The 12,905-nt window shown below is 47.6% G+C and overlaps 1 protein-coding gene across 3 annotated transcripts in view; it reads left to right on the top strand.

Annotated features, from left to right (window-relative positions):
• The window catches only part of CACNA1H (calcium voltage-gated channel subunit alpha1 H), a 370,065-nt gene that overhangs the window by 202,461 nt on the left and 154,699 nt on the right, over positions 1–12,905 (top strand). For all 3 annotated transcript variants that reach the window (XM_077918649.1, XM_077918651.1, XM_077918650.1), the window contains exons 4-5: positions 3,351–3,484; positions 7,703–7,800. In XM_077918649.1, coding sequence (XP_077774775.1) covers positions 3,351–3,484; positions 7,703–7,800 — 232 coding nt within the window. The remainder of the gene's footprint in view (positions 1–3,350; positions 3,485–7,702; positions 7,801–12,905) is intronic.

A 12,905-nucleotide genomic window follows, 5' to 3' on the forward strand; every position in this document is an offset into this window, starting at 1 on the left:
TTTTATGTGAATGCCTTTGTTATTTTGGGTTTTTGCTGCATAAGTGGCTTTGCAGCACTTGAGTGCAAAAATGCAACTACAAAATATAATTATTAATTGTAGTAATAGTGAGCTTATAGGTGTAGCGCAAAGTTGTGTGCCAAAACCTCACTGCCACCTCTTAACACCACCCGAGGCAGCTGCCCCTTCTTACCTAATGATAGACTCATCTCTGTGTCTGCTGGAGGATTTTGGACACTTCCAAGATGTGTTTTGGACAAGTAACAACCTTATGCCAATCACATTTCTCTATGATTTCGCAGCACCACATCAGTAGTGACTGAGGTCTGCCCACCAACTGGTATGGAACAAGTTGGTGGTCCTGTTCCTCCTACCGAGACCTAATAAAATCCAGCCTTTGTGTCAAGGCTGTTGGCAGAAACTCGCCATCTCTTTGCTCATAATGCATCGCCACATAATCACCCTCTGGGGAGCGTGTCGGGGCCTTGAGCTCATCTTCCGTTGCTTATCCTGCAAGCTAATGACACCCTGGAGCTTGCAGGCTGAATCTTAGCCTCTAACTCCCATTCCTCCCGAATCCTGGCAATTATTCAGTTGACAGGGACCCCAGGGAAGACCTGGTTGGAGCTTTTCAGCACAGAGCAGAAACACCCTGGCGGCAATTGGGGTGAGCAAGCGCCCTCATAGCTGTGGGCTTCCTCTGGTAGTTAATGCAATTGCCTTCAGGCCTGGCTCTGCAGAGTTCTACTTTATGCAAACACATTTCGTAAGACAACCATACATCTCAAGGAAGCCTCTTCTGTTTAACCCAGCCGTTCCATTAAGACTACCCCATTAGAATCCCATTAGACTCCAGTTCGTTTTTGGCTGCAGGCCGGCCATTATTTATCTGCTTCTATTCCGTTTATGGATGCTGTGGGATTTAGGAGGATGGGTTTGTAAAAAAAATTACTGTGTTGGGGTTGTTAATGGGATCGCCTTCTAACAAGGCTTGGGTTTTCAGTTCCTACCCCCCACAAAAGAATAAGGTAAAGGTAAAGGGACCCCTGACTATTAGGTCCAGTCGTGGCTGACTCTGGGGTTGCAGCGCTCATCTCGCTTTATTGGCCAAGGGAGCTGGCATACAGCTTCTGGGTCATGTGGCCAGCATGACTAAGCCACTTCTGGCGAACCAGAGCAGCGCACGGAGACACCATTTACCTTCCCGCCGGAGTGGTACCTATCTATCTACTTGCACTTTTACGTGCTTTCGAACTGCTAGGTTGGTAGGAGCAGGGACCGAGGAACAGGAGCTCACCCCGTCGCGGGGATTCGAACCACCGACCTTCTGATCGGCAAGTCCTAGGCTCTGTGGTTTAACCCACAGCACCACCCGCGTCCCTACAAAAGAATAAGAGCCTTCATTAATCAGAAAGAAGGTCCATCTAGGTTATAACTGAGAAACCTCCATCCCGCTAGCCAGATTTCACATGCCAAACCTCCCCATTTGCCCACAAGGCTATTTCCCAAAGCTGCAGCCACCTGACCTCATACCTGATGTCATCTGTGGCATCAGGTGTGCGGCAGGTAGAGCTGTAGCTGCAAATGTTATCCGAGGAGCAGGGAGTTGAACCCCCTTGGACATTACCTCCCCTACCATATGCAGGGATGTCGCAAGGGGGGTTCAGGGGGTGCGGTCCACCCCGGGTGTCATGCCTGGGGGGTGACAAAAAAACCCCGGGTGGATTGGCGTGGCAGCACTCGCACCCCCGGCTGGCAGATTTTCACAATTGATACAATCGTCGTCGTTAAAATCTGCCCACTGATTGTGCAAATACGCCTGGCGATCAGTCTGCCCCCCCCCCAGCAGGTGGTCTCACACACCCCAGCAGACGGCGTTCGCATCCACGGTGGGCGGTTTAATGATATCAGCGGTCAAATTTTCACAATCAGCAGGCAGTGCTCGCACCCCAGGCTGGCGGCGCTGCACACCAGGAGTATTTGCACAACCATTGGGTGGATTTTCATGACGACGATTGTGCCAATTGCGGAAATCCGCCTGCCGGGGACGCAAAACTCCGGCCGCTGATCGCATAAAGCTCAACAACTTTGGGGTACCCTTCCTAAAAAAAATTCAACAACTCTGGGCAACATTCCCCAAAATTGCAATGTGGGGGAGTTGACAAAAAAAATTGCACCAGGTACCACCTGACCTTGCTATGCCTCTGGTCATATGACTCCCTAATCCTGTTGTCAGATGATTGGCAAGTGGGCGATTTCATCAGACCTACTGTTGTTCTATTAGAATTGAAAACAGTCTTTGTTTTGTTTTGTTTAAGTTAATGGTATATTAGTGACAATAATAAAAACAGGAGAATCATTTCCCTCCGTAGTTATTTGCACAATTAGTTCTTTGCTGATAATTAGCAATTGCATAAAAGTTTTGTCTTCTCCTTCCCCCCCCCCCCTTCTCAGATAAAACCAATCTATATTTTTGTTGTTCTTTTGGGTTAGGTTGCAACACTAGAAAACACCCAGCTGCAAAAAAAAAAAAAAAAAAAAAAAGCAGCCTCTGGAATTATTGCCAGATTCTGAATTTCTGTGAAATTATCTTTGCTCCCTGGGAACAGACTCTCCTCATTTACAAAACCATGTGACACTCCTCCCAAAACTACTCAGTTCCAACATGGGAATGTTCTTTTTTATCTTCACGAGATATGAAAGTATTTCTTCACCTATTTTACTTTTCAGTAACATTTATATTGGGGACGCGGGTGGCGCTGTGGGTTAAACCACAGAGCCTAAGACTTGCCGATCAGAAGGTCGGCGGTTCGAATCCCCGCGACGAGGTGAGCTCCTGTTGTTTGGTCCCTGCTCCTGCCAACCTAGCAGTTCGAAAGCACGTCAAAGTGCAAGTAAATAAATAGGTACCGCTCTGGCAGGAAGGTAAACAGCGTTTCCGTGCGCTGCTCTGATTCGCCAGAAGCGGCTTAGTCATGCTGGCCACATGATCCGGAAGCTGTATGCCGGCTCTCTCGGCCAATAAAGCGAGATGAGCGCCGCAACCCCAGAGTCAGCCACGACTGGACCTAATGGTCAGGGGTCCTTTTTAACATTTATATTGCACCTTTCCTCAAAGGAACTTGTAGTGGCATGCATAGTTCTCCTCCCCCCTTTCCATTTTATGCTCACAACAACCCTGCGAAGTAGGCCAGTCTATGTGACACTCTGACTGGCTCCCAAGGGAAGATTTGAAACCCAGTCTCTCCCAGATGCTAGTCCAGCACTTGATTTGCTACACTAAATGACAGGGATGCGCTATGGGACTAACAGCAGCTTCTTATTGTTTTCCTCTTTCTTTTCCACTCCAGGCGTTTGATCATTTCATCTTTGCCTTCTTCGCTGTGGAGATGGTCATCAAAATGATAGCTCTGGGAATCTTCGGGCAGAAGTGTTACCTAGGAGACACGTGGAATCGCCTGGACTTCTTTATCGTAATTGCGGGGTCAGTAGACAAATTGCTCATCAATCAGTGTTGTGGGCTGGAAGAGAAAGTGGTGTAAAACTTGTATCTATAGGAGGGGGGGGGCATGATTTAAAAGCCCATCAATTTTGCTTGCTTGTCTCAGGGCCTAAGCAGAAATTACTTTAACCGGGTAGCAAGATGCTGCTTCTGTTGCGGGTGTTTCTGTGTACTTCCGGCTGATGCAATGCACAGCTATATTCTCTGCTGTTTTCTGAAATCCTGGAGGGTGACTGGCAGCAGAGTATAAGGCAACTGCCTATGTTCCTGAGGATCCGCCCTGCTTTAAGTCCTATAGTTTCTGAGAAAGGGTGGCAAATATTAAAAATGAGTCAAGCACTCTCTTAATCACTGCACCACACTGGTTCAAAGATCTAAAACGTATGAGCATCCAAATTAAAATGTCTATTTGTTTGTTTTTAAGCATCCACAAAGCTCAGACAACTATGGGATGAAATGATTGGCATGTTTTTCCTGTCCTTCTTAAGTTTTACTCTCTGCCACCCCCGCCACCCTGTCCTCTAAAACGTCAGTCACCCCCTTGATAATGGAGCTATTTTAGTCCCCAGAGGGATAAGGAAGTGAGTGTTGAATGTGCAGGGCCCAATTTTACCCTTTCAGTGTCCTCGAGTCAGTTAATAGAGCGATGAGTGCTTGTGGTATCAGGCAAAAGGCTGCAGTAACCAGGGCAGTTCTGATGCAAACAGAGGCTCAAACTGGCGTGAAAGGACAGAACTGGATATTTTCTGCCCAGCACCTCTGTGTGGAATAGACAGCTAAGTGTTCCCCGTAAGCAAGACACAGGCAGCCTTATCAGATAAACTTCCTCTGACTTTGATCTTCGGGACAGCTAAAAGCAGGCACTGTGTTCACCCAGCCTGGTATCAAAGGTCAAATCTGCATATCCTTCATTTTCTAGACAGCTTTTAATTAAATCTCTATGCTGCCCTTCCTCCCGTAAGAACATAAGAAGAGCCTGCTGGGTTGGGCCAAGGACCCATCTGGTCCAGCACAATGGTCAACACTATGCCCCTCTTCAAAGCCCACAAGCAAGATCCAGGCGGAAGATTGGTCTCCCCTACTATGGTTTCTGGGACACGGGTGGTGCTGTGGGTTAAACCACAGAGCCTAGGGCTTGCCCATCAGAAGGTTGGCGGTTCGAATCCCCACGACAGGGTGAGCTCCCGTTGCTCGGTCCCTGCTCCTTCCAGCCTAGCAGTTTGAAAGCACAAAGTGCAAGTAGATAAATAGGTACTGCTCTGGCGGGAAGGTAAATGGCGTTTCCGTTCACTGCTCTGGTTCGCCAGAAGTCATGCTGGCCACATGATCCAGAAGCTGTACGCTGGCTTCCTCGGCTAGTAAAGCGAGATGAGCGCCGCAACCCCAGAGTCGGTCACGACTGGACCTAATGGTCAGAGGTCCCTTTACCTTTGCCTTTACCTTTACTATGGTTTCCAACAATGGATATTCAAAAGCCTTACTGCCTCTTAGTGGTCAAGAGCGGCGTAGTGGTTAAGAGCGGTGGACTCCTAATCTGGTGGACCGGGTTCGCTTCCCCGCTACTCCACATGCAGCTGCTGGGTGACCTTGGGCTAGTCACACTTCTCTGAGGTTTCTCAGCCTCACTCCCCTCACAGATTGTTTGTTGTGGGGGAGGAAGGGAAAGGAGATTGTTAGCTGCTTTGAGACTGCTTAGGGTAGTGATAAAGCGGGATATCAAATCCAAACTCCTCCTCCTCCTCCTCCTCTTCTTCTTCTTCCTCTTCTTCTTCTTCTTCTTCTTCTTCTTCTTCTTCTTCTTCTTCACAGCAGAGGCAGACCACAGACCTCTTGGCTAGTAGCCATCAATAACCCTCTCCTCCATGAATTTGTCTAATCCTCTTTAAAGCCATTAAGTTGGTGGTCATTGCTGCCTCCTGTTGGAGGGAGTTCCATGATTTAACTATGTGTAGAGTGAAGAAGTGCTGTGCTTTGTCTAATAATAATAATAATATTCCAGCCAAGCAAAAGCACAGAACCAGTAAGGGATGGGGCCTGAGGAGAGGGGGTTTAGCTAGGGGTGGGGCCAGTCCAGAGAGCCAGAGGGAAAGGCCTAGGTAGGGTTGCCGGGCCAGGAGCATCGCAGACCCAGATATTTCAAAACCCAAACCCAAGACCCCAGGATGGCTTTAGGTGTTGTCTGTGCTCCCTGAGACCACTGAGCCCTGGAGATGGAGGTTAATTGGGAGAGGGGCAGAAGCATAGGAGCTAATTCCTAGGTGCTGAGGTCCCCCAGTAAATTATTGTAGTGGGCTGGACCCCCCAAAGTTTATAGGCATTGCCATTCAAATGTTGTGTGCATGCCACATTTTGTAATTGACTATGAGAGGAAGGGACCCCCCCTATATATTTTTTCAAGTTGGCACGCTGGGTGGAAGACAGACCCCACCCCCATCCCCAAGAGTGTTTTGCGGTAATTTGCAGCCAGTTCTTGAGAAGCTGAAGCTTGCAAGCTGCATGCACAGTCTCCTCAATAATAATCGTAATCATTCAGCATATTATTATTAAGGGATTCCCACACACCTGGAGAGTCAAGCACGCACACATCCTGTCACGTGGAGGGGGCCAGGCAAGCCTAGAGGCTTCAGGTCATTCCTGGAGGTTCTGGCAGCCCCAGGGCTAGATGGCTGAATTTGGCCCCCAAGCCTGAGGCTCCACACTTCCGCATGAGAGGGCTCTCTCATCCTGGACAAATAAAAAGATGATAAACAGATAAATAGCTGCATCCATTTACGGTGGAAGCTGTAATAAACTGGGACTGCCGCCAGGCAGCTCTTCAGGATCCTACGATGTTTGCACAATGGTTTTAGACAATAGCTTGTATTATTCCTGGAAAGCCAGCTCGGTTCACACACCTGGCTCTTGGCTCCTGGCCTGTTCGCTCCAACTGGCAGGTGGAAATTGGTGTTTGCGATATATATTTCCTTGCTAGGTGGCCCTTGAATCAGCTCCAGTTGTTTCTCTCGTGTTCTGCAGCGTGGCAGCGACAAAATAAATCCCAGGCGCTTGGTTTCAAAAAGCTGAATGCAGATGTGGCAGGATTATCCGGAAAGCATATTACGCCATCGCATGGAAGCCAAAAAGCCCTGGAAAACACCCCACAAGACCTGTGATTCCATTCCAGAGAATGCTTTCTTTGGTATATATCCCCACTGCTAGAAAACAGACAGAAATTGCTACTGATGAATGCATTTTTTCCTCAGGCCATATTCTGATCCTAAGGACATATATGGTTCTTCTCTCCCCCATTTTATCCTCACAACCACCTCATTGGTTAAGCCAGGAGAGGCAGTGACTGGTCCAAAAGGTCACATCCAGTAAACTTCATGAACCCTGGTCTCCTGGGAGCTAGTCCAACACTCTAACCACTGCGCCATGCTTGAAAGGTGATTGAGGGTGATGCGAGTGTGTTTTTCTTTCCATGAAACATTTCTGCAGCCTCCCCAGGTGCCTCAACTGAAATGCTTCATAGGAGGAGTTACTGTATGGCATCATCCTCTGAGCTTTCAATTGACAAATTAAACTATTTCCACATAAATCATCATAAGTCTAAAATAAAGGGACAAAAAATAACAACCCCAACAGCAGCAACACCTCCCCCCCCAAAAAAAACCCTCAATCCCCCAGCCCAAGAGTCTGTTCAGCAGCCTCAACTTTTGTAGCTGGAGTCAGTCCGGGCTCCGCCCTCCCAAACCAGATGGGGAAAGGCCTGCAGGGCAGAGAGCAGATCTTCCAGGACTCACAGCCAAGTGAATGGAACTACATGGGCCGTTACTAATCTGATTGTCAGCTTCCCCTTGACACCAAGAGAGGATCAAGTTGTGTTTTGTTTTTCATCTAATTTCCATCTAGGTCTTAATGATATTTTATTGAATGTAGCCAAGCGTTTATGTGGAGATGGGTGCTTACTTAGAATTGTGTCCAATGGAACTTCTTCTGTTACAAGGAAGCATCCATTTTCGCAGTGGTTCCCAACCTGTGGGTTCCCAGATGTTGTTGGACTACAACTCCCATCATCCCTGCTAGCTAGGGGTGATGGGAGTTGTAGTTCAACAACATCTGGGGACTCACAGGTTGAGAAAGGCTGGTTTAGAGGATGTTTGAGAACTTCATTCTCACCTGTGTATCTCTCTGTGTGTGTCTCTCTCTCTTTCTCTCCAGCATGATGGAATATTCCTTGGATGGACACAACGTCAGCTTATCTGCCATCCGTACTGTCCGTGTACTCAGGCCTTTACGAGCCATTAACAGGGTGCCAAGTAAGTCCGTTGCGCTAATAGCTTCGCTTCCCCCCCTGCTCTCTAATGAGATGAAGAAAATTAACATCAAGATCCAAGTCTTCTAACTGGGTCTCTCTTTTCTCTTGTTCCTGGACCACTTGGCTGATGGCAAAACAAAAATTAAGAATGCAAGCAGAGCCCTGCTGGGTGAGGCCAGTGGCCCATAAGATCCAGTATTCCTGTTCTCACAGTGGTGACGCCCACATGCAGGAACTGAGCACAAGAGCAGTGCTCTTGCCCCTTGTGGTTCCCAGAAACTGGTCTATACATGCATGCTGCTTCCCAAGTGGAGGCGAAACATAGCCATTTGGGCTAGCAGCCCTTGATAGCCCTCTCTGCCATGAATTTCCCAAATCTTTTAAAGACTTCCAATTTTGGTGGCCATTGCTGCTTCCTGCGGCAGGGAGTTCCATAGCTCAACTACACTCAGTGACTTTTGTCTGTCCTGAATCTTCAGGCGTTCATAGAATCATAGAGTTGGAAAGGGATCTCAAGAGTCACCTAGTCTTATCCCCAGGAATGCAGGAATCACCTTAATTGGATGTCCCCAAATCCCAGTGTTATGAGAGAGGGAGAGAAACCATCTCCCTGTCCATTTTCTGCACCCTGTGACTTATTTAAACACCTCTGTCACATCCCCCCCCCCTTACAAGCAAGCAAAATGTCCCTATGGAACCCTCATACCTACGGGACCGCCTCTCCCGGTATGCCCCATGGAGGACCTTAAGGTTGATAAATAGCAACACCCTAGAGGTCCCAGGCCCTAAGGAAGTCAGATCAGCCTCAACCAGAGCCAGGGCCTTCTCAACACTGGCTCCGGCCTGGTGGAACACTCTGCCTCATGAGACCAGGGCCCTGCAGGATCTGATATCTTTCCGCGGGGCCTGTAAGACAGAGTTGTTCCGCCTGGCCTTCGACTTGAAATCAATTTGATTCCCTTCCCCTCTTCTTTTTTCCTTTCTCCTCCTGTGATGGAATTCCTATTTGGGGACTTCCCTGGCTTTTTTCTGGCCCATGTAGGACCAGTCTGCATAGTTAGCCTTGGTGAAGACTTGACGTTTTCATCCCCAAAAAAGTTTTTTATTTGAGTTTCCATTGAAATGAGGCTGTATTTTAATGTTTTAATGTTGTATTTCAATCAATTTGTTTTTATATCGGGTGTTAGCCGCCCTGAGCCCAGTCTCGGCTGGGGAGGGTGGGGTATAAATTATTATTATTATTATTATTATTATTATTATTATTATTATTATTATTGGTAATTGCATCGAGTGGCCAGTCGTTTTAATGTTACTTTTGTACTGCTTTAAATGTTTTTATATCGCTGTATGCTGCCCTGATATTGTATGAGAATGGCCTTTGATACCATCGACCATAACATCCTTCTGGACCGTCTAGAGGGGTTGGGAGCTGGGGGGACTGTTATAGAGTGGTTCTGCTCCTTCCTCCTGGGCCATGTCCACAAAGTGGTGTTGGGGGATGAGTGTTCAGACCCCTGGGCTCTCGCTTGTGGGGTGCCTCAGGGTTCCGTCCTCTCCCCCATGCTTTTTAACATCTACATGAAGCCGCTGGGAGAGATCATCAGGGAGTTTGGGCTGGGTGTTCATCAGTATGCAGATGATACCCAGCTCTACCTCTCTTTCATATCAGAACCAGTGAAGGCGGTGAAGGTCCTGTGTGAGTGCCTGGAGGCGGTTGGAGGATGTATGGCGGCTAACAGATTGAGGTTGAATCCTGACAAGACAGAAGTACTGTTCTTGGGGGACAGGGGGTGGGCGGGTATGGAGGACCCCTGGTCCTGAATGGGGTAACTATGCCCCTGAAGGACCAGGTTCGCAGCCTGGAAGTCATTTTGGACTTACAGCTGTCCATGGAGGTGCAGGTCAGTTCTGTGTCAAGGGCAGGTTAGGTTGAGACAAGAGTAACAGACCTCAAAGTCAACCACTTGTCTTCATCACAGAACGTGAATTTGAACTGTGTCAAGCTAACTGCTTCGTGGTATCGTAGTGTTTCTTCCAACTTGGTGCCCTCCAGAAGATGCTGGAGTTCAAACCCCTCATCCTTGACCATTGACCACACTGGTTGGGGCTGATGGGAGTTGCAATCCAGCGTCACCTGGAGGGCACCAGCTTGGGGAATGCTGCTATACTGTCTTAATCAATAGGGGTGAGACTCCTTAAATCTAGCAGCTAAAGAGTGGGTGATTTGCGCCAGCCTTCCCCAACCCAGTGCCCCCTCCCCAGGTGTCACTGGACTACAAGTCACATCATTCCTGGTCATTAGACATGCTGACTGGGAGTTGTAGTCCAGCAATATTTGGAGGGCACCAGGCTGGCCCAGGCTGGTCTGTGCTAATAATAGGGGGGGGGGGGCAATGAGCGCATGTAGGAAACTTTGGATGGTTTTTAGACCTCTCTGCAGATTAAATGTTGCATTATGGGGGGGGATGGACTAGATGACTTCCTTCCAGCTCTACAATTCTATAATTCAATTCTAGTCTGCTTGCTGGCCCTGAATGGCACCTGGGTACTTTCTTCCAGCTTCCTTTATTTATTTCCTCCTTTGGGGCTTTTCTTTGAAGATGAGTGATGGGTTTAGGAAGGGAGCAGTGTCATAAATATGCACCTCAACTATTTGTCTCTGGGTTAACATTGGGGGGGATTTTTTTTAGCAACCTTAATATTTGTTTCTCGCTGTTATGTATTATTCTTCTGCAGGGGACAAGGCCGGGGGAGTGAGGGAGAGAGACAGCCCCCAGTAAAAACTAAAAATACTAAAAAGCAGCTTAAGAACATGAAGCCCAGGCTATAGGTCAGTCCTACTCAGAGTAGATCCATTGAATATAATGGACATGATGTAGGGTTGTCATGTTTTGAAAAGCAAAACAAGAGGACACATTTGCCGACTTCTACTTTTAACTAAGGACTCTACCCGTGAAAAGGAGGGCGTGTCCTGGGAAAAGAGGACATATGGCAACCCTACAAGGCCTTACCCAAGTCTTTGTGTGTTAATGCAAGCACCTTGGATTTGACTTGGAAGCACCAGCACAAGCCTCAGAGAACTGGTGTAAGTTGTGCCCACCAGGGTCTGCATTCTGCAGACATTGCAGCTTCTGAACAGTCTTCAAGGGCAGCCCCACATAGAGTGCATTACAGTAGCCATGTGCACAGCAGTGGGCACTCACCCACACCTTTGGAGCTTGTATATGCAGCTTTCAGCATTCCTGCGTTCCCAAGACTATTGCCAGCTCAGCCTCTGTGTTTGCAGGGAAACGTTGACGCGGCGGTGGGGGCATCAACGGCAAAGGGTCTGTCTGCTCTCGGGTCTGTCTGCTCTCGGAAATTTGAGTGGGCCTTAAGCCCCTTCCATGATTCGCTTCAGCTGCGTCTGTCCTCAATCCAATTTGGAAGATAAGCCCACCAGTTGAATTCATTTCCTGGTAGCGATGGCACGCTGCCGAGTGATCCTTTCCCGATATGCTAATATCTTCTCTGAGCTCTTTTATCGCTTTTTGGTGGAAACCTTCATCTGCCAAGAGCTCGTGTAATTGCAGAAAAATAATCAGGTGCCTGTAAGAAATGATTTTGCCTGCTCTTTCACTTTGTTTCAAAAAGGTATTAAATTGTCTGGGGCTCCCAGTAGTAGCCATCTACCTGTAAAGCTTTGACGGTGAAGAATACATAGGGACTGGAAGCTAATTCCAGTGTGCCCAGTACTGCTGAGGGTTAGACTCCATGTGGGTAGTGGAAATATTTTGAAGGGCCTCTTCCAGTCCAAACGAGGTAATTCAGCACCCTGGTCAGCTCCCAGAGGGCTGCTCTAGCGAACCTGAGAAGATGTTGTCCCACCAAAGGCTTGGGGTCACTTGAAGCTTTTAAAAAGTTGTCAGGGCTTCACTCTGCTGTGACTCCAACCCCTTAGTAAAGCTATTTGCATATTGGAGGGGCCTGTTCTGCAGCCACAAAGAGCAGCATTCAAAGGAAATTTAAAATTATAAGTGGGATTGCAGCACAAATACTTCCGAAAACTTTTATGGATTCCTTTTTAACTTTTTTTCCCCACCAATAAAACTAATGTACAGTGGTAACTTGGTTCTCAGACTTAATCCGTTCTGGTAGTCCGTTCCAAAACCAAAGCATTCCAAAACCAAGGCGCGCTTTGCCATAGAAAGTAATGCAAAATGGATTAATCCAATCCAGACTTTTAAAAACAACTCCTAAACCAGCAATTTAACATGAATTTTATTAACTAACGAGACCATTGATCCTTAAAATAAAAGCAATAAACAATGTACTGCAGCCACACAATCAATCAATCAGTAGCTCAGGCACCCCCAAACTCAGCCCTCCAGATGTTATGGGACTACAATTCCCATCATCCCTGACCACTGGTCCTGTTAGCTAGGGATGATGAGAGTTGTAGTCCCAAAACATCTGGAGGGTCGAGTTTGGGGATGCCTGTAGTAGCTGAACTGGGTTCCACACAGTAACAAAAACAAAATGAAAAGAACCCCAAAAACAAAAGGGCAAAATAAATAGCAAAACCAGACAGAACTCAGTGTAGCACTCAAAATGGAAGCATAACACTCAAAGGGGAGCACATTCTGCTTCCAAAAAAAGTTCGCAAACCAGAACACTTACTTCTGGGTTTGCAGTGTTTGGGTTCCAAGTTGTTTGAGTACCAAGGCGTTTGAGAACCAAGGTGCCACTGCATACTGCAAAGAGGTTTTGATTTTTAAAATAATCAAGTGGGGTGTGTTACAGTTGGTTTCTAGCAAAGGCAGCCTTTTCACTGCAGTCTTGTTGTAGAGCATCTTAAATTCTGGTGCCAAAGGGCAGGGGGGCCATTGAGAATCCCAAACGGAGCTTGGTCAAGGATAAGTGCTTTGATCTGCCCACCTGGATCCCCCACTGGCTGCACCTGATTGTATTAGTTGGTGGAGGCTGACAGCAATAAATTTGCTGCAGAGACTGACTGCTAAAAAAGAAAAATGTCCTTGCAGCAGAGGCATTGTCTCCACTCAGAAATGTTCTTGGAAACAGCTGGGTGAAGAATCCCTACAATTTGTGTGTTTGGCAGGGCACTTA

The sequence above is a fragment of the Podarcis muralis genome, chromosome 14 (genome assembly GCF_964188315.1).
Source record: "Podarcis muralis chromosome 14, rPodMur119.hap1.1, whole genome shotgun sequence".
NCBI lineage: Eukaryota > Metazoa > Chordata > Lepidosauria > Squamata > Lacertidae > Podarcis > Podarcis muralis.